Source organism: Enhydra lutris, unplaced genomic scaffold (genome assembly GCF_002288905.1).
Source record: "Enhydra lutris kenyoni isolate GAN:26980312 unplaced genomic scaffold, ASM228890v2 scaffoldscaffold21, whole genome shotgun sequence".
Classification (NCBI taxonomy): Eukaryota; Metazoa; Chordata; class Mammalia; order Carnivora; family Mustelidae; genus Enhydra; species Enhydra lutris.
This window is the reverse complement of record NW_019154105.1, coordinates 28637883-28665545: the sequence shown is the minus strand read 5'-3', so window position 1 is coordinate 28665545 and position 27663 is coordinate 28637883. Positions and strand designations below refer to the sequence as shown.

The following is a 27663-nucleotide window of genomic DNA, read 5'->3' as shown; positions in this document are numbered from 1 at the left end:
TATCATAGAATTCAGATCCTTTTCCCAAGGCACCAACAACAAAATAAATAACTTCACTTTCTTCTTCATTTAACCATTTCAAAATAAGTAACTTAAAACTTCAAGACAGGGGCGCCTGGGTGGCTCAGTGGGTCAAAGCCTCTGCCTTCGGCTCAGGTCATGATCCTAGGGTCCTGGGATCGAGCCCCGCATCAGGCTCTCTGCTCGGTGGGGAGCCTGATTCCCCCTCTCTCTGCCTGCTTCTCTGCCTACTTGTGATCTCTGTCTGTCAAATAAATAAATAAAATTTTAAAAAACTTCAAGACAGAAACACAAATTTTCTGAGGTGAACCACCATAAAATCCATACCATTGGATGGGAGCAAGCAGTACGTCTCAGAAATGTTGAATGGCATTGATACATTTTCATTTCTTACCCTTCTCCCTCTCTGGACAGCTGAGCTGATGGCACTTCATGTTTAGACATAGCACATAGTTAATAGTCAATAGTTACGTTTGCCAGATAAGAGAATGGAGTTTTGCCTGTGTGACCTGCAAGTGATTGTTGAGTTAAGAGCACTGGTTGCCACACTTAAAAGTCCATCTGTGGGTTCTGCAGACATTAAAGGGCACGAGTATTCAGCACCCTCAGACTCACTTGTGTTCTTGTGATTTTGGTCCCCTGGGAGAGAAGCATCTGTGGTCCAGGCTGGAATGTGTTGATCGGGATGCGTAGCAGATGTCACAGTGCTCTTGCTGCAAATTGTATTTGTAGCAATAATATCAGACACTTGAACTTCACCATCAGTGACCAAAGGTTCACTCCCATTTGATTTAAAATAGGCTTTTTTTAATGTTCCTGGAAGACAAAAAAAAAAAAAGATATTTTGATACATTACTAGAAGTATTCATTTAAAAAAAAATCCATTAAGAAAACTCTAGAGCTACTTTCCCAAGTTTCATTCCACCGAGGCAAACACAAAGAGAAAGATGATAGCTAGCAAAACTACTCACTTCACTGGGACAACCAAGAGGGTTTCTCTTCTACCATGAGTACCCTAACTCTGTGAGAGACTACTGCTTTCTCAAAAGCTTCAGGTAGAGAAACTGAGTCTCCATCTCGGTGTCCCCATGCCCAAAGAATTTAGGGCAATTCCACCTCACCTGAGACTCACAACAAATAAATGAGATGTGGCAAATCTTACAGTGTTTCCATCCTCTTTTCTCAGGTTCTCAATTTCAAAAATCATTTTATGATCTTTAGTACCCAAGGCACAAGCTTTTCATATCTCTGCTATCTGCCACCAAAGGACAATTGTACTTGCTTAGCTTTAGCCTTACATCCCTCCACATTTTCCAAATTTCAGTGACCTATGCATAACAGATAAATAAAAATAATAGGGCCCATATGTTTACCAACACTATATCATAAAAACCCCCCAAAGTAAAACTCTAATTCTAGAAAAACTGAGAGAAGAAACTAAATTATCTTCATCTTTGACCAGAAAATATAAATATAATATAATCAATATGATGTAGTCGTTAAACTAAGATTATCAACTTGTCACTTTCTTGAGGTATTCATTCATTGACAAAATAGTCAAACCTAAGATACTGGAAATCACCTAGCTTTGGCTTTGGCAGAAACTCCTGAAAACTTTGAAAGAGATGATGTATTTTTAACTTAGTAAAAATAGACAACAGACTGTTTCCAGAATATAGCACTATAATTGAGTATGTCACTAAAATAAACAAATGTGATATTGATTCATTATAGAAATACCCGAGGGAGGTTTTTTTTTTTTTTTTTCTCCTAAAGGAATTTACAATGAATGCTCTTATTGGCTCTTACTTTGCCAAACAGTCCACGGACCATTAAAAATAAGAGAAATATAAATAAAATGTTTAATATCAGTCTATGGAAAAAATTTCTCTACATGTGCTTGACACTTGGAAAACATTAACTACAAATCAAAATAGAAAAGCAGCTGTTTTCTAGCTAACTAAGGTCAACAGTTTCATCTGCCGAAAGATTCTAAATAAAACAGTGCAGCACAAAAGCTCAATCGTGACCATGTGGTGCAGGTAACACACTTTCCAAAACGTCCGTGTGATTCTGAGTCAATATTAAAGTCATCTTAAATGTGATAGACTTGAGGACTGTATAATATGTGTAATATGTATTTCTTTCATACAGAAGAATGTATGAATCAATTAGATATGATTTTATTTTCATCCATTTATGTAGTTGCTCTCAATGTTACTTATTTTGACATAAATAGCCTTTTCGCAGTAACTTGTGAATTCCACTAATGTGGCTATCATGGACTTTGAAAGCCCATAAAGGTGATTGACTTATGATGCTAACCCTCTGAATCAACATCCAGCTCTGTCAATGGACTTTTGGCAAATGCCAACTCCTCACAGTTACAACCCTGAATAACTCACTTAAAAAGGAGTGCCTTCCCCTATGAAATATGTCAACAGTTGTTCTTCACATTTTGTTTATAGTGATCAGCCATATTAATAATCTTTCCTTTACCTTTTTCATCTAACCACAGTGGCGAAAGTGTTAAATGCATCTCTCTACTTAAGAGGTTCTTGAAAACATGGACTTTCTTAGGAAACACTGACTTGGATAACAACTTTCTGCAAAAATTCAGCTTCCCGGGGCACCTGGGTGGCTCAGTCATTAAGTGGCTGCCTTCGGCTCAGGTCATGATTCTAGGGTCCTGGGATCGAGTCCTGCATTGGGCTCCTTGCTCAGTGGGAAGCCTGCTTCTCCCTCTCCCACTCCCCCTGCTTGTGCTCTCTTTCTTGCTGTGTCTCTGTCAAATAAATAAATAAAATCTTCAAAAAAAAATGGTTTGGAAAAAAAAAATATTCAGCTTCCCTGCTCTTAAACTCACATATCAAAGCAAGTTGGCAGAATAGATAAAAAGGCAAAAGTAATCCATGATATAGGGTAGTGGTTGGAGTTACTGTTCCTCGAGTACAATTTTAGAGAGACAGACAGACCAACCAACTGACAGAGAGTGGGAGGAAACACACCTAAGGACCTACCTAAAAAGCCTGAACTCATTAGACAATTCATTTTCAAGCATCTCTGGAAACCCACCAACTCTCAACTCACAGTTGGTCATCTATGATGCTTTTTTTTTTTAAAGAACAAAAATTAGAACTCAGTAAGACTGAATGCCCTCAGGCTATACCATGATGAGCTATAAAAGTGCTGAGGGTTATTAGCCCAAAGTGGAGGGTTCATTCTTCCCATTTTGCCCCATCCTTCCTACATTCCTATTTTTATAGTGCTGTGGTTCAAAGTGAAGGTCCTACAGCCTGACCACCCTGGATTTCAATCCCATCTCTGGTACTTACCAGCCCTGAAACTTTGGGAAAACTCTCAAATACCATAAAATAAGGAAAATAAAAGGCCCTGCCCTCATGGGACTGGTCATTAGGATCAAATTAGTCTCTCTCTGTATATACACACGTACACACACACACACACATTTGGAACAGGTCCTGGCACATAGTAAGTTCTCAATAACTTTTAGTCATTACTACATAATGATAGTCATGAGAGTAAAACTGCCTTCCTAGGATTACTCAGGTACTCTTAAATAAATACCGGTTTTCACTTACAATAAATGCAACCCACATAACAAAAATGGCTAAGGAAATGTTCAAAAGTGAATCACTTAACCTACTTTTGGAGTGAATGAAGTGGGGAGCTCTTTCATGCCAAGTTAATGCAAGGCCACACTGATCAAGGTTGTATGGCTTAAATGGTCATGGGGTTTTCCTAAGCAGAAGAGGGAGGTGAGTGGGTATGCATCAGAGCCACGCCGCATACAGACTCAATGGACCATTGCTCATTTTGCACATGGAAGGAGACCACAAGCCAAGGAATGCAGGAAGCCTCCAGGAGCTGGGAAAGATAGGAAACAGACTGTACCCTAGAGCCTCCAGAAGGAATACAGTCCTGCCAATATCTTACTTTTAGCCCAGTGCTATTTGGACTTCTGTCCTCCATAACTCGAAGTTAATATATTTATGTCATTTTAAGTTACTAAGTTAACTTGATTTGTTTCAGCAGTCATAGGAAACTAACATAGGCATCTTGTTAAGGATATTTACTATAGGCATCTACAGAGCTGGCTTTCCAACAATCTTTTGAAACAGATGCCATCACTAGCTCTTTACAGAGTTTCAGGGAGAAGGAAAATAAAGCCTTCAAGAGTTATTTAACTTACCCAAGAATTGAGCTGGGACATGATACACACATATACACAGGCACCCACACACACTTCACACTTTGAACAAGTTGTACAAGTTGGAAAAAATCAACCATCCAATGCATGGAGAAAAAATTATCTTCCTATGATATGAGTTTAAAAGTAATTCCTTATCTTTACATCTCAAGCCATGTGGTAACACATTTACTTGGCATTTTCTATGTGCCAGGAACTTTGTATTTACTCTCTGCTGAAAACACAACATTTAGTAAGAGCTTCTTATCATCAAGATGTTTATAGATTAGTTGAGGGAAACAGGCATGTAGTCTAAAAATACAAACCATGATACAAGGGCTTTGAGAATGATATGCATAAGGCAATCTGGTGACAGAAAGTAGAGAAGTAGCTGTCATGCCATTTGAGAAAGTCAGAAAAGGTTTCTTAGGGGAGAATCATCCTCAATAGAAATCTTAAAAGATATTTAACGACTGTGTAGGTTTGAGCAAAGCATTTGTGAGGAAGAAGGGGTGTGGTAATAGGGAATGGAGAACTTTCTAGATGGAACAAAGGGGAAGATATGCAAAGCCCAGCAGCAGGTCATTAAATACAGCCAGCACACAGGGGACTGGCAGGAGGAAAAGCGGGAGAAGGAGAAGCAGCCACATTGTGAAGAGTAGTTCCTGTTAAAGTCCTGGAATTGTTCTTAAGTGAAGAATTTTGAAGGATCTTAGATGGGGTGGCACAATGGAATGATTACTGCGGCAGCAGGATGATGCTGGAATGGGGTCAAGTCTGGAGGATAATAAGAAGGCAACTGCAACAGTCCCACTGAGAAAAGAGTATGGCCTGACCCAAGGCAAAAGCAACCAAGACAAAGGTAACATTTGGAAGAGAGTTTTCAGAGGCAAAATTGTGAGTGACAGGGAACAAGTCAGAGGTCCCTTCCAGGTTTCTGGTTTGAATTACAGTGTATCTGAAGGGACCCTCCCCCCACCCCTACACTGAGAAAGAAGTGGTAATCATTAGTGCTATTGATCAAAAATTTTCAATTCTCTCGCATTCTACTAAGACACATGCATGGGTTACATTCTTTGACCTAATTCCCTGTCTCTGGACTTTTTTGACATTGGTCAAAGGGTATAAACTTCCAGTTATAAGATGAATACGTTCTGGGCATCTAGTGTACAACCTGGTGATTGTGGTTAATAATACTGTATCATACACTTAAAAAAAAAAAAAAAAGAATCTCCAGGGCTCTTTTCCTTTTTCTCAGGCACAATAACTTGCATAGGTGCAAGATGATGGCTGGCCCATCACTTTAGTCCCAGAATGACTTCAATGAGTAAAGCCCCCATGCCATTCGCAAAGGACTTGTAACACCATGGAGAAATTACCACTATTATTCTAGGATTACTTTTGTTATACAGGACAGCACAGCCTATCCTGACTGTTACAATAGATAATTTACAAATACATTGAGTATACAATGCCTGCAAATCATTCAAGGGGAAAAAAGTCTAAATCTAAAGAACCTTAACATTTCCTCCAGAATGACTTGCCAGACCCCCACAAATTTATATCTTCCAGAGCACACACTCTTTGTATCACACCTACTCTCAAGAACGATCGTCTGTTTCCCTGTCTGCCTCCTTGAAGGTAGGAAGATGCATTATGCACGTCTGCATCTCAAGTGCCCAGCAGAATGTTGGGCACCAGTGTCAGCCTTAATGAATATTTGTTGAAATGTATGGGTGATGAAGTCATGGGAGTGGATGACATTGCCTAGAGAGGCATGGGTGACAAGTGAGAAGAGAAAGAGAGCTTAGGGCAGAAATCCCAACATTTAATGGCTAGGTAAAGAAAGATGAGCTCAAGCAGACAGAGAAAGAGCTGCCAGAAATAGCAGAAAAATCAGAAGTGAGAACATGCGGGCAAAACAGAAGCGCATTTTGAAAAGAAAGGAGTAGTCAAGACTGGATAAGATCATATCTGGTCATATGATCCCAGCTGAATGACAGACAGTGTTGCTGGCACCAACTAACCATGAACATGCTCCTTTGGAACTGGCAAAAACAAACACAAAGAGAAAGTATGAGCTTTTTTTTTTTTTTTTTTTTTTTTTTAAGGACAATATTAATTACACTTACTGATCATTTACTGCTCGGCATTTTAGATCCATTATTCCATTTACTATTCACAACCTTATGAAGTAGATACTAATATCATTTCACTTTACAAAAGAGAAAAGTGAGAACTAGAAAGTTCTATGAAAATTGCTCAAGATATCGAAGCCAGGAAGTGAGCAGGAATTCAAAACCATGCAGTCTGACTTCAAAGCCTGGTCTTCCCACCAAGATGTTTTGTTTTTCAAGTGGTAATATTTATCATTTTTATTTATTAATTTTGAACAATATCTTAAAAAAAAAAGTCAAACTTTATTCTCTATTTTAGGAAAACGGTTGGCTCCACATTAAGAATGAAGATGAAAATCTATCTCCTCTGAGCACCTTCCTGCCCTCTATTACCCAATTTTGGTTGTTATATTCTTTTCTTTTCTTTTTTAATTTTATATCTTTTTTTTAAGTCTTATTCAAATGCACATTGGTTTCAAATTCTGTGCACTGAATAAAAAGTCACTGGAGCCTCAGAAAGGACATTTAGTAGTATGACAAAAAGTAAAAGAGGGAAGATCAGATTGCAGTGGGTTGAGGACAGGATCAAGCACAAATCACCTTGGGATCTTGCTAGAATGCAAGGTCAACAGGTCTGGAGTGGGATCTGATCTTCACACAAACTCCCAAGGAATGCTGACATTGTCCCCATGCACCACACTTTGAGTACAAGGGTTTAGACTCCTATCTCAGAAAGCTTTAAACATTACATATAACCTCAAGCCTGAGCAATTAAAGAAAAACTATTCTCAAGTTTGAGAACTCTATGTCCATGAATCTATACCTGAAGGCCAGGGTTATTAAAGGAATATGGGGACTTAGGAATACAGAGTCAGGTCATAAAAGGTCATACAGGATTTTAGATTTCTGGTGTATGGAAATAAGGATCTGGGAGGTTTTTCCATATTAATGTGATAATCAAAATGAAATATTCTAAGTTAGGAAGTTAAAATTCTTCTAATTCCAAGTTCTTATAAAAGCCACAAGCGTAAAGAAGTTTGCTAAGAGAAAAACGTTATTTAAGTTCAACGATCTTTAGCTCAGCTAGCATTTTTGAAGAGGAAAGTCACTTTTGTAAAGGAATATTTCTCCTGAGTTCAAGAAAAATGGACTATTTGCCATATTTCCTACAATCTTCACCACTATAATTTTTCTTTCTTCTTCATTGCATGACAAAACAAAACATTAACTGGCCACACATTGTCCTTTCACGGTACTACGAAAATTAGGAAAGTTACCTTGGACCACCCTTGATAAGCTTATGGTTAAAACAAACAAAATTTATTTTAGAAGTGGATTAATAGAAGGGCCTTGGAAATCAAGACTTCAAGAGCCTGGGAAAGAAGACAGGAAACAAGCTAATGAGACTTTTTGGGCCATAACTTTGGTGAAATTAAGATGACTAGTAGTTTGCAAAAATCAGTGCAAACAAAAGTCCAAAACACCATACACTTGGAAAACTGTTGCAATAACCCCATATTTTTTCTTCGTGCCACATACTCTACCCACTTCAACCTTCTCTCCCCACACCTGCCAAAGGCTCCTTGTAAAAGCCTCTACCGGATCAAATAAAGTCACTCCCATACTCCGCATCCTCGTGGAGTTCATGTTGAAAGTGCCACTCCGACCAAAAAGTCCATCCTCGACTCAAACAAGCTTTGGGCCCCTGTCATAAACTCATATAGCAACTGTCTCTTCCCACATCGGAGTCACCTCTGGTGTCATTAATTAATTGTGTGATCATTTTTTAATGCCTTCGTCCCTCACTGAACTGTGGAGCCCATGAGCGTAGGTTTTATTCAGTGCCATAACACACTGTCTTGCACTCAATAAATGTTCATTAAAGGGTTGAATAGTGCCAAAATACAGCTACAATTCTATTTTGTCGAATGTTTCCCAACATACCAAAATAATTTTACCTTAAATATTGCGTATATGTTTATGTATTATTTATATATTTAATTTATATATCTATATATAATTTAAGGCAGATATCGATGCAATCTCTAATAAAGTACTCTATCACAAAAGCTGACTCTTCTAGGCATGGGAAGGCAGCATGACCTGCTGCTGGTTTAATTCTGATAAGAAATGGATTAGCTTCTGAAATTGAACTTCGGGCCTAAGTATAAGAGCTGTGTGAAACTTGCCATCACATTGCAAATCCCACAGTCAAATTTATTCCTTCCTAGTGACTTCACTGGCAATTAAAACATACTGTGGCAATGGCTAGGTTGTAGAGTTACTGGGGTTATGGATTATGGGATTACAACGACAACGGATCAGAGCATAAAAATTTTAGTTCTTATGGATAGAGTTAAAAAGAAATAAACATGTTTTTAGTCAATTTTTGAGTATAATAAAATCTAATTCTTTACTTCCATAGTAACTTTTGTTGTTTATGAAAAGACTACAACAAATTTAATTTCATTTGACTTACATAATAATTCTGTGACATGAGTAACAATTTAATTCCTCCTCTGACAGAGAAGTTAAAGCATCTGACCAAAACCCACACATCTAGTAAATGGAAGAGGAAGAACACTAAACCCCAGCCTTATAAAATTATTATAAATTATTTTTCTATGTCACATGGCTCTCCGTTATTAAGCTATAACTAAAGAAATAAAAACCTAGGTAGAATATTATAACTCCCCACTCTTCAGTTTTCCTTTCAATGTCTTTCAACAACCTAAATCTTTTTTTAAAAAACATTTTTGAGTATAATCGACATAGTGTCACATTAGTTTCATGCGTGCAACACAGTAATTCAACTTCTGTTATGCTATGCTCACAAGTGTAGTTACCGTCTGTCACCGTACAAGGCTACTAAAATATCATTGACTATGTACCCTATGCTGCGCCTTTTATTCCTGTGGCTTATTCTTTTGGTGGTAACTGGAAGCCTGTATCTCCCACCCCTCTCCACCCACTTTGCCCATCCCCCATCCCTTTCCCTCTGGCAACCATCAATCTGTTCTCTGTACTTACTGTCTGATTCTGCTTTTTGTTTGTTTGCTTATTTACTTGCTTTGTGTTTTTTATATTCCACATATGAGTGAAATCATATGGTATTTATCTTTCTCAGTCTGAGTTATTGCACTCAGCATAATAGACTTTGGGCCCATCGATGTTGTCACAAATAGCAAGATCTCATCCTTTTATAAATGACTACAAAATATTCCATTTCATATCTATATATCTATATCTATATAGGTATATATATAGATATACTGCCTCTTCTTATCCATTTGTCTACTGATGGGCAATTGAACTGCTTCCATATCTTGGCTATTTTAAGTAATGCTGCAGTAAACATAGGGGTGCATGTATCTTTTTGAGTTAGTTTTTTCATTTTCTTTGAGTAAATACTCAGTAGTAGAATTGCTGGATCACACAGTAATTCTACCTTTAATTTTTTTTTGAAGAATATCCACACTGTTTTTCACAAAGGCTTCACCAATTTGCATTCCCAAAAACTGTGCCCAAGGGTTCCTTTATCTCCACATCCTCACCAACACTTATCATTTCTTATGTTTTTGATTTTAGCCATTCTGAGAGCCAAAACATTATATTTCATTTTGTTTTAATTTGCATTTCCTTGCAAATTTCCTTGATGATGGTGAGCATTTTTTGATGTGTCTGTGTCTTTGGAAAAATGTCTATTCAAATCCTCTGCCCATATTTAATTAGATTATTTGGGGGGTTTTTTTTTGGTGTTAAGTTGTATAAGTTCTTTATATATTTTGAATATTAACCCCTTATCAGATATATCTTTTGTAAATACCTTCTCCCATTCAATACATTGTCTTTTTGTTTTGTTTATGGTTTCCCTCACTGTGTAGAAGCTTTTTATTTTTATGTGGTCCCAATAGTTTAATTTTGCTTTTGTTTCCTTTGCTAGAACAGACATATCAAGAAAAACATTTCTATGGCCACTATCAAAGAAATTACTACCTATGTTTTCTTCTGGGAATTTTATGGTTTCAGATCTCACATTTACCTCTTTAATCCATTTTGTGTTTATATTTGTGAATGGTATAAGAAAGTGGTCCAATTTCATTCTTTCGCCTGCAGCTGTCCAGTTTTCCCAGTACCATTTGTTGAAGAGACTTTTCCCATTGCATATTATAGTCTTGCCTTCTTTGTCATAGATTAATTGACCATAATAATATGGCTTTATTTCTGGACTCTTTATTCTCTTTCGTTGATCTGTATGTCTGTTTTTACACTAGCACTATATTGTTTTGACTAAAGCTTTGTAGTATATCTTAAAACCTGGGATTGTGATCTCTTCAGCTTTGTTCTTATTTCCCAAGAAGGCTTTGGTTATTTGGGGTCCTTTTGGTTCTATCAAAATTTTAGTATTACTTGTTCTAGTTCTTCGAGAAATGCTCTTAGTATTCTGAGAGTGACTGCACTGAATCTGTAGACTGTTTGGACATTGGGTGGTATGGACATTTTAACAATACTCATTCTTCCAATCCATGAGCATGGAATATCTTTCCGTTTGTTTCTGTCATCTCCAATTCTTTCATCAGTGTTTTATAGCTTTCAGAGTATAGGTCTTTCACTTCCTTGGTTAAGTTTATTCCTAGGTATTTTATCCTTTTTGGTGCAAATGTAAATAGAATTGTTTTTGTAATTTCTCCTATTGGTGCTACTCATTCTTAGTATACAGAAATACTATTGATTTCTGGGGGTTAATTTTGTGTCCTGCAAATTTGCTGACTTCAGTTATTACTTCTAATAGTTTTTTGGTGGAGTCATTAGGATCCTCTATGTATGGTATCAAGTCATCTCCAAATAGTGACAGCTTATCTTCTTCCTTACCAATATAGATGACTCTTTCTTTTGCTTTTCTGATTGCTGTGGCTAGGACTTCCAGTACTATGTTGAATAAAAGTAGTGAGAATGGACATCCTTGTCTTGTTCCTGATCTTAGAGAAAAGCTCTCAGTTTTTCCCAATTGAGTATGATGTTAGCTGTGGGTGTTTTATACATGACCTTTATTAGGTTGAGGTATATTCCCTCCACTCACACTATTGAGAGTATTTATCATGAACTGTTGTTAAATTTTGTCAGATGTTTTTCTGCATCTATTAAGATGATCACATGATTTTTATTCTTCATTTTGTTCATGTAGTTTATCACATTGATTGATTTGCAAATATTAAATTATCCTTGCATCCCCAGAATAAATCCCACTTGATTGTGGCGATAATCCTTTTAATGTATTATTGAATGGTTTGCTATTTTGTTAAGGATTTTTGCATCTGTGTTCTTCAAAGATATTGGCTTATAGTTTGTGTGTGGTTTTGTGTGTGTGTGTGTGTGTGTGTGTGTGTTGTCTTTGTCTGGTTTTGGTATCAGGATAATGCTGGCCACATAGAATGTCTTTGTGAGCTCTTCTTCCTCTTCTATTTTTGAAATAGTTTTTTTTTAAAGATTTTATTTATTTATTTGACAGAGATCACAAGTAGGCAGAGAGGCAGATAGAGAGAGAGGAGGAAGCAGGCTCTCCGCTGAGCAGAGAGCCCAATGCAGGGCTTGATCCCAGGACCCACAGATCATGACCTGAGCTGAAGGCAGAGGCTCTAACCCACTGAACCACCCAGGCGCCCCTATTTTTTGAAATAGTTTAAGGAGAGTACATATGAACCCTTCCTTAAATGTGTGGTAAAATCCACCTTGCAATCTATCTGATCCTGGACTTTGATTTTTTAAAAAACAGAATCTTTATTTTAGAGTCCAAATCTTTGGAACCATATGGACAGCTCACAGTTTCTGCTGATTTTAGAAACACTAAACTAAACTAAACTAAGACTTTGTAGTTCTAACTTTGGTTTTGGGGATTGAGGAAAGAAACTATTTGCTATTGCTCTGTTCTATATCCTGCCACTGAAATAATTATTCAGAAAAGTCCAACTCTCTTATCTTCAGGAATCTCTTTGCCACTTGATTTTATACATGAGAGAAGCCCAAAGAGACAAAATTAGAGACATGTAATGCATATGTACTAGCATAAAGCTTTTATTATCTTTTCCTAAATAATAATCCTCTCACTATTATCTTTGTCTTTTGAAACTACAAATTTGGCATCCCACCATCCCATAGTATAACTCTCCCATAAATAACTATAAAACTTTGAAAGAGTATGGAGTTATAAACGCAAACCAAACAGAACATGTTTAAAAGTAAGCAGGATTTAATGAGGTTTTTTTAAAACACAGATATAAATGGTTTTATTGCTCATTACAGCAACAAACATCCCAGTTATAAAATAGGAAATGTTTATTTGAGGAGATATTACTTAATATATCCATATATCATCTGGTGCAGAATCTATGAAAAGAATGCTTTTGAAGAAAACGTCCGGGAAACCCCCACTTTCTAAAGGTTACCTAAATATAAGCTATAGTGGTACTTAGAAGTGGTTATAAATGGTATACATCCTAATCCCATATACAGTAATAAAAGAAATCTACTCCTAGGTATAAACCCAAAAGAAATGAAAACATATGTTCACACAAAAACTTGTACATGAATGTTCAGAGCAACATTATTCATAATAGGCAAAAGATGGAAACAACTAAAATTGGTATATGGACAAAGAAAATGTGGTAAATCCACACAACAGAATAATATTTGGCTGTAAAAAGGGATGAAATACTGAAGTATAATAGAACATGAAATAGAACATAATAGGATATAGTAGACTATAGTAGAAATATAATAGAACATTGAAAATATTATGCCAAATTAAAAAAACTGGTTAGGAGTGCCTGGGTAGCTCAGGGGGTTAAGCCTCTACCTTCGGCTCAGGTCATGATCTCAGGTTCCTGGGATCAAGCCCTGCATCGGGCTCTCTGTTCAGTGGGGAGCCTGCTTCCTCCCATCTCTCTCTGCCTACTTGTGATCTCTGTCTGTCAAATAAATAAATAAAATCTTAAAAAAAAAAAAAAAACTGGTTACAAAAACCACATATGGTGATATGAAATGTCCAGAATAGGAAAATCTATAGAGACATTATTACACAGATTAGTGATAGCTTAGGGTTGGGACAGGGGGGCTATGGAAAGACAGGAGACTGACAGTGAAAAGTATAGTTTCTTCTTAAAGTGGTAAAAATGTTCCAAAATTGGTTGTAGCAAGGGTTACACTTACCTGTGAATATACTAAAAATTATTCAAATATACACTTTAAGCAGATACGTGAATTATATTTCAATAAAGCTATAAGGATAGGAACTAATAAACAAACTTAACCGAAATAAAGCACTGTCTTAATTGCATCTCTCCTCTATTGAGAGGCCTCTCAGCACTAAGGTACTTAAAATGTGTTTAAAACTTCTATTTGCATTCTACCCTGAGAATGAAAGGAAGTCATTTTCAATGTGTGTGAGCCTCTGAATACACTATTGCCAGAATTAGATTGAAAACTGACAGCGGTATGATTGGTAGAACCAGACAGACACTCGCACAGATAACAACTATAAATCTAGACAAAACACACAAAAAAGTACTTGAAGACCCTGGAAAGGAAACAAAAGCCGGCCAACTCTGGAGGGGTGTGGAGTCTTGGAAGGAAAGGGTGGCAAAGATGAACTTCAGTTTTGTCCAGCTCTAGCCTGAGAGCTGGCCACAGTTAGTACAATGTGGGCACAGGCTGACTAAAACTCTAATAGAAAACCAAACTGAGGGTTTTGGAGGGGAGGGGTGGTGGGGAGTTGGATGAGCCTGGTGGTGGGTATTATGGGGGGCACGTATTGCATGGAGCACTGGGTGTGATGCATGAACAATGAATCTTGGAACACTGAAAAAATAAAATAAAGTTAAAAAAAAAAAAGAAAAACTGGAATCTGCTGCGCCGAGCCAATTTCTCTCTAAAAAAAAAAAAAAAAAAAACTTATTTATTTATTAGAGAGGAGGAGGGCACAGGAGGGGGTGGGCTCGAAGAGGAAAGGCAGTAGGAGAGGAAGAAGCATGCTCCCTGCTGAGCAGGGAGCCTGACTGGGGGCTCAGTGGCAGGGGTGGGGTGGTAGAGCTCAATGGGGGCTTATTGGGGCGCTGGATAGAGGGCTCCATCCCAGGACCCTGGGATCTGACCTGAGTCAAAGGCAGACGCTCAACTGACAGAGCCTACCTAGGCACCCCTCTCTGTCTTCTTATCACCCTCTGACTTCTGAAGTGTCTCTCCTCTCTTGGCGGCTGCGAAACCCAGCATTTCCAGGTTCTTTTCTTCTTGTCTGACCATTCTTCCTGTATCCCTTACTTCCTCCTCTCTTTATCTTCCCCCTTAAATACTCCAAGGCCTTTGCCCTCAGCTTTTCTTTTTTTCTTTCTTTTTTTTTTTTTTTTAAGATTTTATTTATTTATTTGACAGAGAGATCACAAGTAGGCAGAGAGGCAGGCAGAGAGAGAGGGGGAAGCAGGCTCTCTGCGGAGCAGAGAGCCCGATGTGGGGCTCGATCCCAGGACTCTGGGATCATGACCTGAGCTGAAGGCAGAGGCTTTAACCCACTGAGCCACCCAGGCGCCCCTGCCCTCAGCTTTTCATCAGGACACATCCTCTTTCCGGTTCATCTACTTCTCCTGCTTCAACTGCCAGTCAGACTCCCACCTTCGTAACTGAAGTCAGGACTCCCTTCTGAGCTCCCTTTCTGGATACTTCCAGCTTCAGGTTAATAACAGTGCAGTGGGGGTTAAGTTCTAAAGTGAGCACAGAAGCCAAAAATCATATAGAGTTGCAATTTCCCTTGAAATTTCCTTAGAAAAGCAACATGTTCCTATATTCCTACATTCATTTCTTGGTCCTGTCTGTACTGTTGAATTTGCCCAAGATGAATGCACCCGGACTATGATGCCACCGTATTTTGTTGTCCCCCAAGTATCTCTGAGTTAACATGACCAAACTCAACTTCCAACCTGCCCTCCATCTATGTGCACCCCACTCCTCCACCTTTATTTCCCACGTTAACAGATGGCGCCAAAATCACCCTGATTTCCTAAGCCAAAATCAAGCAGTTAATATTGATCCCTCTTCTTCACACCAAAATCTAGTCAGTCTTGATTTCTGTTGATTTTAACGCACCAAATGCCTTAATGCTAACGTAATGCTAACAAATGCTAATGTAAGCACAGCCAGAGCCTCGAAAAAGCCACCTCCAGTCCTTTCTGCCTCCAGTCCTCTGCAGTGCATCTAGGTCTACTGTCTTCTACAAATGCAAATTTGATCAGATTTCTCCCCACTTGGAAAGATCCTCCAATGGTAAACTACCACCCATGGCAATGGTTTTCAAGCATTTTTGTAGCAGATACATACTATTTTCAAAGAAATATCGGATAAGATCCTAATATCTACAAATAGATACAAGCTGTATTTTATTAGGATTAATTTACTGTATAAGTTGTTAATGTGTGTCATATTAAAAACCAGACACTGAGAAAATAATAGGTAGTTTTGGTGAAATAAAAAATTCAAGATTGTTGGTAAGCAATTTGATCAGAATCATCTTGGTATTTATTTCTCTATTTCACTTGCCTACATGTGATCAAAAAAATCCGAATTCATAGCAATAGGTAGCTACTAAAGGTAATATTTTGGATTTCCGCCTCCAATCGTTCGCCTTTTAAGTTTAACACATTGTTTATTTAAAAAGATAGCAAGATCCAAATACAAATGAATTAATCTGTCAGCACAAATTATTTGGTCGCTTGTCTCCACTTGGTTAAAACTTTTAGTTTGAGCATGTGTTTAAGATTTATTTTGTAGAATTGTAAGTCAAAAGGTTGAAACTCCTCCCCTGAAACTTGTTCCCGTAGATTAGAGTTTGAAAACCAATAATCCAGGTGTTGAAGCCCAATTTCCTTAGGACAACATGCAAGGTCCTGTGTCATTCGGATTTTATCTATCAATCTAGCTGCTTTCCCTCCCAGTGCCAAGGTTCCACCCACTATCCTAAGTCTGTCTCCATCTATCACGGCGTCATACTTTGGCATTTGCTGTTTTCTCTGCCAAACTCATGCGTGATTGCCTTCTTACCTGAATTTCTATGAACTATTCCAAAGGTTAAAATGTTAATGCCTCATGAAGGCTTCTTTGTTCCCCAAAGTACCTTGCATATGCCTCGATCATCAACATGTGTTGCCTTAAGTCATAATCACGTCTTCCTCTCAACCATGAGTTCCCATGGAAGACAGACTAATTTAACCATCCCTAAGTTCTCAGGGACTTTCAAAGTGCCTGACACCTGGAAATTACACCTTGAATGCTTTGCATCAATTACTCCATCAATTTCCTATAATAGGAATAACCAGCAGAATGATTTCTGTGGCTGAAACTTCAGAGTTGCCTAAGATAATCAATGGCTAACCCTCCATCAAGTTGACACTTTAGGTTACCTAAGTACTAAATAGAAATCATGGTTAAGCTCATTTGAATTTTGACTTCATTTTTCTCTCACAGCAGCATCACTCACCAACAAAGGAAAGCAGGATCACCAGCAGGACGATGAGTGCACAGATACACGGAATCAACACCAGCAACAGGAAGCGGAGAATATTAGCAGTAGCCGCCTTCTGAGAGCAGCCATCACCCATGTTATTGTCAACAGCTCCCAAGACCTAAAGCAAAAGGAGAAAAGGAAACGTGGTTTTAATATTACAAAGCAACTCAAGAGGCCATATGGAATTTTAGAGTACGGCTGTCCATTCAGAGTAGCAGCAGTCCTGAGAGATTCTGGTGCATGTCCTTGAGGGCATGGAAATGAACTCAGTCACTAAATCATGCTAATAAATGAACAAATAACTGTACAACCGCATTCAGAGCAGAGAAAATCATCTATTTCAGAAATGTTTTTCAGGAGTACATGAACTTTTAAAGTGATTCCACGTTGTTTTTTTTTTTTTTTTTAACATATCTGGCAATTTAGAATTATTCCGAAGGGTTACAAATTACCATGGCCCAGAGCTATAAGCAAAGACAGCCTAGTACCATGGTTACATATTGGTGAGTAGGTGTAGACAGGACATTACGCAGACTTCATTGCTGTTTGTCTCACCAGTCCTAACGCAACTCTGCATGAATCTGGATAAAATGAATTTTCAGCCATTCAGCAAGGTTAAATGTATTTAGTGACTGAAGTTGAACACTGAAAAAGAGCCTGTCTTGTTGACTAGTTAAACACTGACAACCCCTCAGGACACCTTCCACTGTCTACGCTGCCAGTGTAGCCTATCCATCGGTGAGTGGATTATGAGATGCAGTCGAAGGGGTTCAGAGAAAAGTTCTTATCTGCAAAGACTTGAAATTTCGCTAATTTAAATTTAAATTAAATACTTTAATTTTTAGTTCCATCTCTTGCCAGAGATGATGTCTGGAAATTCGTTTATTACAAATGGCTAGCTTAGGGCAGTTGACTTTTTCAACAGGAATCCGAAATGAAATTAAAAATTATTTGAGGGGCACCTAGGTGACTCAGTCGGTTTAAGCGGCTGCCTTCAGCTTGGGTCATGATCCTGGGGTCCTGGGATCAAGCCCCATGTCAGGCTCCCTGCACAGTGGGGAGTTTGCCTCTCCCTCTGCTTTTCCCTCTCCCCCCCACCCTCCCTTGCACTCTCTCGCTCTCTTAAATAAATAAATAAAATCTTTTTTTTTTTAAGTGATTTGAATCTCACACTATGAGCAGTTCTTCCAGTCCCACATGAAGGTGCTTCTCATGGTTTTCTCTTAGACTTTTGACACTCCTTGCATTTTCTCCTGTGACAGTTTCAGAGCATGAATAATAACCTCTGCATAACTAACTCCCAAATCTCTCGAGTCCCAAACTTCCTTTCAGATTTTATCATATGTTTCCAATGCCTAGTGCTTAGCCGCATCTCTTCTTAACATGTCCAAAATCAAACTAGTCTTCTCTCTATCCCTACATTTAAACCAGTTCTCCTGATTTCCATATTTTGCTAACAGACATTCTACTACTTCAAGAACCGCAAGACTCTTCACTTCTTCATCATCCCCCCAATGCATTATTCAGGGTTCATTGGTTCTTCCCCTATAACGGATATCTGATTTTGAAAAATGAGTGACCTTTGAGACAGAGCCTTATCATAAACAAGACGTTGTTGGTCCTGCACTTGCTTTTTTATAGCATATTAACAAGTACTTGATAATTTCCCATGGATAAAAAGGCAACTCTGATAGGTTCTTCTGAATTGCAAGGCACATATGATACTCCATTTCTGCTTTATTCTGCCTCTAACAGAATCAATTCTTGTTCACTAACACATATTGCAAGCAGTGTTCACTACATACACTGTGATGTAATGATAGCCTCTGTAATTTTAAGAATACCCAATGAGACATATTATTTGAAAGAACATATGATGTTAGCTTGAGAATGGCTTGATCTCCTAGGTTAATGACTTTACTGACTCATTGCCTCTGCACCTGGTTTAATGCACCAGCCAAGGTGAGATCATTCAGAGTTCATTTACAATTTTATCTGCAAGAAGACATGGCACTGTGATAGAGGAGACCATGAAAAGGATGTGACCACCCATGGCCCATGAGCTGGACCCAGAGAATCAGAGGCTCCTCACTCCCTTGAAATGTCCTTGAAATGTACCACTGTTCCCATAGCCAAAGCCATTTTCAAGAATGCAGCCTTGAGAGAGCAATGTGCTGTTGAGACCATCTGGACAAAACACATGACTGAACCCAGTTAAAGCCTCTATATAAACTTGAATGATTCTGGCTGGCAGGTGTGGAAAAGTACTCATCGTGTCTGCCCAAACAAGCCTCAGAGTAAGTTCCCTTGCTTATTTAACCTGCTGTCTACCAATCTGAAGTGGTCTTTCTTTAGCACCACCTCGCCCTCTGTATATGGAGGCCAGTTTCAAATTTTAACCGAGGAAGCTCCCAAGTTTGCACACCAACACACTGGCACAATTTAATATAAGAGCTGCGATACTGCACTGATTACAAGGCTAGCATTGGGCGGATGGGGCCCTTTCAGGTTTGGAGATAAGCAAGTGTGGGACTGTAGCCCAACACAGGCAGTAGTAGACTCTACTTACTTATTTACTCAACAATTGGTTATTGAGCACCTACTATTATAATAAGCATAGTGATGGATATAACAATGATTTCAGATCAATTGTCCCTCAAAAGTTCAGTCTAATAAGAGAGATATGTCCATAAATAATATAACTATATGTCAAGGTAGCAAATGATAAGCACCATGAGACTTACAGCTAAAGTGCCATAGGAATTCAAAAGATAGGAATACAATTTCTTGCTGGAGGATCAGGTAAGACATTGTGGAGAACTTGAAGACACAATTCTGACCTGCTGTCCATTGGTACCTCTATCTCCTCCCAGTCTATCAGCTCTCTCCTTTTTTCAATACCCTACATATCTCCTTTAGACTCTTTGGACCATTAATGAAACAATACTCCTGCTAATGCCCTGGACCTGCCTACCCCTCTGGATTTTTCCTCTCCCCCACTCCATCATGTAAAAGCCAACACCAGATGAATCCAATGATCTACTCTCTCTGTATCTACACCTGGACAGTCAAATGTAGCTGTAGAGGACTACTCAGTTGCTGATGTAAAGCCTTCTCCATTCTCCTCAAACTACCATCTCCCACTCTGCCCTCACTCTCATAAGGTGACCCACTTCAATTTGCATCTTACAGAGAGAATAAAAAACAATCAAATGAGCATTGCCTCATCTACCTAAATCTAAAACTACACACGTGATCATTTATAGAACCTTCTCTCCTGTTCAAACACAGAAGCTATTGTAGGCTCTTCATATTTAAGATGAATCCTCCCACTTTTGTGACAGATTCCATCTCCTTCTCCCTTCTCAGGAATTTTACATCTTAATTCTCCATTAAATCGTATGTTCAAGCTCTCTCCCATTCTCTTTCCCTCTCTCCCCCTGCCATCAGCTTTTTTTTTTTTTTAAAGATTTTTTATTTATTTATCTGACAGAGAGAGATCACAAGCAGGCAGAGAGGCAGACAGAGAGAGAGGAGGAAGCAGGCTCCCTGCTGAGCAGAGAACCCGATGCGGGGCTCGATCCCAGGATCCTGAGATCATGACCTGAGCCCGCCGAGCCACCCAGGCGCCCCTGCCATCAGCTTTGTATCATGTTTAGATCCCTCCAGTTTTTTCTTTTTTTTAACCATCCTCAAGCCTATATCACACTTCAACCACTGTCCTCTCTCTCTCATCCAAAACACCCTAGAAGTTGTTAATACTTATCATCCAAATTTCTTCACTTACTGTTTACTCTTATACGATTTGGGACCCACTTCTGTCACTGCACCAAAAGAGCATTTGCTATGGTCACCAATGACCTCCACGTTGCTCTATTCCAAAGACATTTTTCAGTCATCCTTGTAATGACATCCCAGCACCATGTGAGAGATCCAATTCTCAGTTAGCCCCTCCCATCTGCTTCAAACACTTTCTTCTCTTGACTTCTCTTTCTCCTCCCTGTCCGGTCATCCCTTCTCTTTCTGTAAGTTCTTTTCTTACATTCATACTCTCCAGGCAATGTCGCCCACACAAATAGCTCAATTGCCAGCCCTACACACGTAACTTACATCTTTATTTAGCAAGCGTAGATCTTTCCCCTGGGCTCCAGACTTTTGTATCCAACTGGGCATTTGACCTCTCCCCAGTGGATGTTACAAAAATACCTCATACCTAACATGTCTGAAACCAAATAAATAATCTTTATCCCCAAGTCTGGTATTTTTTCAGAGCTTCCTATCTCAGGAAAAAGTAATTGAGCATCTATTGTGTGTCAGGTACTGTTTGTGCACTTATATATCAGGCAGAGTGAAAATATCCAGCCTCATAGATCCTACATTCTAGTAAAAACTACATCATGTCTCACCTGGTATGGTTTACCTACATCTAATCTTGCACTCCCTAATTTATTCTCCACACTCTAGCCCCAGTGAGAGACTGTATATCACTGGATGATGAGAAAAGGCAAAATAAAAATGATCCCCAAACTGAACTAATTCAGAAGATTGAGAGCCTGGAACCAGAGATGATCATGAGAAGCATAGACCCAGTGGCTTGGCAGAGATCTGGGGAGGGCTTTGGACTTTTGCGGGAGTATATGGAATTTCAAGTCCATTTTATTAAGATTTCAAAGGTCAAAGAGACCACAGCTGATATTTCAGCTGCATTAGCCTTTATCCTATTCTGCCTTCCTGTAGCATTTGACTTCACTAACACATAGGACAGTCTTGGGAATACTTCTACAGCTGCAAATGGCAAAAACTGTTTTAGAATAAAAAGATACCTGCTTCTGTAATCATAGCATAAATAATTTTAACTCAGTTGTGACGCTCTCTTTAAATGAAAATACCTCCCTTTTCTCATCAGTGTACACCTGGCATCTGGAGCAGCACTTGAGTACAATCAGAAGTGGATTATACCTGTTGAATAAATAAGTGAATTAAACTGCCTAAACAAAAATTGCTCTGTGCATCATTATGCAAATTACTACTACTTTTTAAATTGTATATGCCTTACGGAGTCCATTCTCAAGTCACGAAATTGAAAATGTATTTGGTAAACAAGTGGAAATGTTTCCCTTTCAGAAAAAATATACTAAAATTAATAGAATCAGCTTTTACTAGGATCATTAGTACAACTCCATACTCACATTTCCAATTAAAAGCTTTGAAGTCAGCTAGAAAATTTTGTGGTTTAAGAAGTACATTTTAGTGAATTTTATTACAGACAAAATTTTTTAAATACCATCTTTGTTAAGAACATGAAACAAAGTAGCTTTGTTACTTAATTAACCCCCTAAATCAGAGACTCCCAGATATTCTTGGTTCAGGGCACTATGTGTCCAGGTAATTTTTTTCAATGGCCTAAACCAAAAGAAATGCCTAACAATTCCACTTATTAAGTCTCTTGGTCCAATTATCTTATCAGTATCTTTATCCTAAAAACTTAGTAGACGTTTGAAAAAGTGCAACACATAATTTAAAATAAAAAACATTTTCATGTTATTCTTCAATAATGACAATTACTTACACATATAATATGTGTATCTGTTGGGCAGTGTACAATATCTCAAACCTTAGAATCAGATTGGAAATCACCATCATTCATTGCCTCTTTCACATAGATTTTTCCATGGAACAACGTGTTACACAATCACCACCAAGAACCCAGCTTTATGAAGACAGGCAACATCAAAAGGAATACAGTACCATCTAATGTTGACAATGAACTACCTCAACTTAATATTTCATTTGGTAACCAACAAATGTTGAGTATCACTGGATTCCCCTCAAAAATTGAAAATAACTAGCAGAGTCTCTGTGCACCACTGCAGTTTGGGGGTACCTCAGTTCACAGTTTGGAAATCACAGCTCTAGACTATTTTCCCACATCTACCTGCCTAAGTTTGAATCCTTAGAGAAGTAATTCATCTTCAACCCCATTCAGCAAGCCTCCCTTGATCATCTAGATACACGTCATCTCCCTCTGCTAGATCTGAATTTCTGGTCGGTGGCAGAAACTGATTGGCTGCTAGTATCTATTCTTTTCCTTTGATCTTAGAAAGAAAATCCTAAAATTTAGTTTGGCCAATATTTAATGTCAACTTAGAATAGAGACAACATCTCCCAGCCTCTCTTGCAGCTGTGTGAGGCCATTGGCTGAGTTCCTGCTTATGAGATGAAATTAGAAGTGGTAAATGTGACTTCTAGGAAGTGTCCTCAAAGATAGGAGTATGGTCCTTCTTTCCTGCTTGTGGGAATACAAGTGTAATGGCTGGAGCTCAAGCATTCATTTTATTATTTTTTTAAAGATATATTTATTTATTTGAGTGAGAGAGAGCATGTGAACAGGGGGAGGGGCAGAGGAGAGAGAACCCTCAAGGAGACTCCCCGCTGAGTGTGGAGCCTGACTCAGGGCTTGACTTCACGACCTTGAGATTGTGACCTGAGCCGAAATCAAGAGTCAGACACTCAACTGACTGAACCACCAAGGTGCCCCTTAAGCAACCATTTTAGACTCTGACGTAAAATCTATATGAAGGAGGTGGCTGAAAAGCAAGAAGAGGGAATCTGACTTCCTGATGGATTTCTGAATCTTCTCTATCAGCCCTGAACAGCTTATTTTCCAGATTACATTCACATGAGAAAGGAATAAATCCTTGATAAATCACTGTTAACGTAAATATTCTATCACTTGCAGTTGAAGCAATTTCAACTGGCCTAGGCACTTATCACTTTCTACTTGGGATCATGGTCATATATGTACATACATACAAAAGTTACTAAACTACAATCTCAGGAAGTAAAGATACATGTTCAGTTCATTCAACAAAACCTTACATCATGTGCCCAGAAAATTATTTTTAGTCCCTAGGCAACTAACCAGTGCCTAGTACCTAGTAGGATCAGAATAAATATATGCATTCTCAACTGAATAAATTACTTACAGTTAAAGCTAAAAAAATAAATTTCCCAAGAAATGTGTGGGATTTTTAATGTACTTACTTTTGATGGGAGTGAGATAAAAACCACTAAAAGACTTTTCATGATAAATAATATAACTGTCAAGTTTGTTTGCCTTTGACCAGAAAAACGGCAACTCAGTGTGGCCACAGTGGATTATCTCCTGTTTTTCAGGAGATTGGTGCCTTTTATGCTTTCAACGAGGATAAATTCCAAAGAAAAAATTTACAACTAAGTAAATTAGAGCTTTTCAATCTTCAATTAAAAATTTCTCAATCCAGTGTAGTAGCCAAAATGGAGTTACTGGGAGCAAGCAAAAAAAAGTAAGGTTAGTTCAAATGCAGGCAATCATTGGACAAGTTCATCCTGCAATCCCATCAGAAACCCCACATTTCTACTGACTTCAGCAATCTCCTCCCTGGCCCCACATCCTCACTCATCCCCTTCCAATCTCCACATTGTGGTTCTGCTTAAAACTCTCCAGAAACTTCAGAGACAAAGACAAGCTTCCTTAATATGCCATAAAAGACAAGGCTTTTCAGATGTTAGTGTGCATGTGAAACACACTGGGAGAGGCGAAGACAGTAGGTCTGGGGTAGAGCCTGAGACAGTGCATTTCTTAGCAGCTCCCAGGTGATGTTGATGCCACTTTCCAGAGCAGGATCTGGAGACCTTTCTAGGTCTGCCTTGTCTATGCTCGGCTCACTGCACATCACTCATGGCCCCTCTCTCTACACTTCTGCCACCTTCTGCTACTTACCCAGATCCTCACAAGCCTAGAATGGCCTCCCTCCAGCTCTCAGCCAGCCTGTGTCACTCATCAACTCATGACTTGTGAATGATTCTCGTCTTTCTGCTCTTTATCCCAGTTGCAATTTACATGTATGTGTGTGATTCTTAGATTACATTGGTTATACCTCCTACACAGTAGGCTCCATGAGCTCAAGGACCATGTTGGTTTTTGCTCCCTATTGTAGCCTTAGTACTCAAAAAGGGCCTTGACTGTACTAGGCACTCCATAAAAGTATTAAAATAATGAACCAGGGCACCTGGGTGGCTTAGTCAGTTGAGCACCCGACTCTTGATTTCAGCTCAGGTCATGATCACTGCATCCCAGGATGGAGCCCCGTTGGGCTCTGTGCCCAATGGAGAGTCTGCTTGAGATTCCTTCTCCCTCTTTCACTGCCCCTCCCCCACTCATGCTATCTCTTGCTCCCATACACACTCTCTCTCTTTCTAAAATAAATAAATAAATCTTTTTTAAAAATAATGAATCAATAAAGTCACCTAAATATGCCCTCCCACTCTCAAAAAAGTCTTAGAAACACAAGGACTAAAATGCTGCTCCATTTTGGAATATTTACTACAGACATAATAATAACAGAAATAATAACAATACAGCAAAAAACAAAACAAAACAAAAAAACCATTGAAAATTTCCTGTGGGCCAGGCACTGCTCTCAGCGTTTTGCATAGAAAATAGTTTTTAATTCTCAAAACAGCTCTACTAGGTGGTTGTTATTACAATACTCATTTATAGGTGAGAAGTGTGAGGTTCTTTGTGAAAAATATGATAAAAATAATTCAAGGTCATTGGCAAAAAAGGCAGTATCCAAAGCAATACTGAGTCATTCAGTTCCTTTTTCTGAAGCTCAGTAGAAAGACCAGAGATCTCATATTTTTTTTCACTTGGCCTAGTTCTTCGGCTTTTAGAACTTCTTAAAACCCATTATCCACTCACCAGCTCTGTCTCTGTGAAAAAAGACCAAGCTTTTTACCCACTGAGTCATGAAAAACTGAATCCAGATGCCCCAAACCCTGTGAAGGACTAGATCCCATGGCCCTCATCATCAGAAGTTCAAAACCACCCATCCCTAAGCACAGCTGCTCTTTTGGGGAGTAAGAAATAGAGCTTTTCCTGAGTCTCCATGTTTCCATGCCTCCTCCTAGGCCAGATAGGGCATAATGGAGGATTACAACTTCACCACAGCCAGTAATAAGAGATAAGTTTTAGAAATGGCCTGTCTGTAGTATTTTTCACCTTCTTTCTAGAGGGTCATATTTCAAAATTACCTTTAATACCTTGATCTAATTAAGTAAAACCTTAATTACCTGGAATCTTTAAATACATAAGTTTTCTGTTCTCTATCTTTCAGAGAGACGGAAAAATCACAAGAAAATAAGCAAACTGTCAAGAATTAAATTTATAAAATATTGCCAGAGAATGTTTTGTAATTCTGAAAAATGTGGAATCTTCTACAGTTTCTATAGTATAGAATATTTTGCCTTAAGAATCCAAGTCTTGGCCTTCATGATCAGTTTTCAAAGATGTGCATGTTATTCTGCTTAGCATAGCATAAGTAACATCATTTCAAGAGTAAAAAAATCAGAATAGAAAGGAGATTCAAGTTGCTATTTAATTCATGAAAAACCTAATTAACAACAACAACAAAAACCCTATTCCCTGACCATTCCAAGGTTTTGCTAAACACATGTTATCCTTGGCCTATAATAGCTCTGAAAGCAGTAATATTCATCCAAAGATACTGTCTATAAAGAGATTAATATCAGCTTGTTACTTAATGTACAGCATCTGATGTAGAGAAATATTGACTATTTTTATTTCAAATAGGGTTTAAGTTATAACCAAAGATCAGGCAAACTTGAAGCAATATATAAACTGTTTAAGATTAACAGAGCATTTTGAAATGTGAAAGTTAATTCTACCTTCATAACGTATTACTATGTTATGGATTTTCTTAAATAGCAAAACAGCTATATTCTTAAATACAATTATGTAGACTTAGTTAACATAGGATGGTTAGTCAATGGTCTGTGAATTTTAACCACGTACAAATATTCCTACCCAAAGGTTATTCTAATTCATATATGTTGATCTGGTAGATTTAGTAAAATTCCATTTATTACTTTGAAGTTTATGATATGAGCAAGTCAAATATCAAAACATTCTTAAGCCAAAATGACAGTGCACATTTCAGGGGATCGGATTTTATGCAAAATTATGGCAAAATTCAATAACCATCTGTCCTACCAACATAGATTTGCTTGCAGTGTTGAAAACAATTCAAAAGAAAAATTCATCCCAAACCCAAACTATGTGTTGGTTTGAGACTAACAGCACCTTAGTTTTCTAGGCAGGAAGCTGATGGCCAGCAAATGTATTCTGGACTCCACTGGTTCAGTGGTGCAGAGAACAGCCTGCAAGGAAGACAAGGTCACTCTGGCTTGTATGGCCTGAGCAGGACACAGAAGCTTCCTCTAAACTCTGTGGGGATATTACACTGCCACATGTTAATATACTCACAGTCCTGAAGAAAATGCAGACATCAAGTCTCGGCTTGCTGCTAGATATTTAGCTTAGAATATTGTCTCCTGTACGACTATCACTCCAAAATGTGATCTGAATTGTTTTTTCAGTATTAAAGAAAGGGCTAATTCAACCCACTTCCACTGCCTATCCACTAAGCAAAGACAAGCCAATGGCTACCCCATATTTAAGAAGCAAATCTGCCAGCGCTAGATGCTTTCCTTTCTGTTCTCAATAAACTATGAAAGTATTCCCTATATGAACTATAAGTAGATTTATTGAGTAAGAGATCGGTGATTTAGATACACTCAAACCAGACATCTGTTAACTCTCCAAACATTAGCTCCCACTCTACCATTAAGCAAAATGCTTCTAAATCATCCATCACTGAATTATGCCAAACCCAAATGTCTTTTGTTGTGATGTTTGTTTTTAATGT

General features: G+C 38.3%; 1 protein-coding gene across 1 annotated transcript in view; it reads right to left on the bottom strand.

Moving 5' to 3' along the window:
- Positions 1–27663, bottom strand: part of LOC111149076 (corin, serine peptidase) — a 247662-nt gene that overhangs the window by 199533 nt on the left and 20466 nt on the right. Inside the window, exons 2-3 of the mRNA XM_022505983.1 lie at positions 16868–17012; positions 637–837 (exon numbers count right to left, since the gene is read on the bottom strand). Coding sequence (XP_022361691.1) covers positions 637–837; positions 16868–17012 — 346 coding nt within the window. The remainder of the gene's footprint in view (positions 1–636; positions 838–16867; positions 17013–27663) is intronic.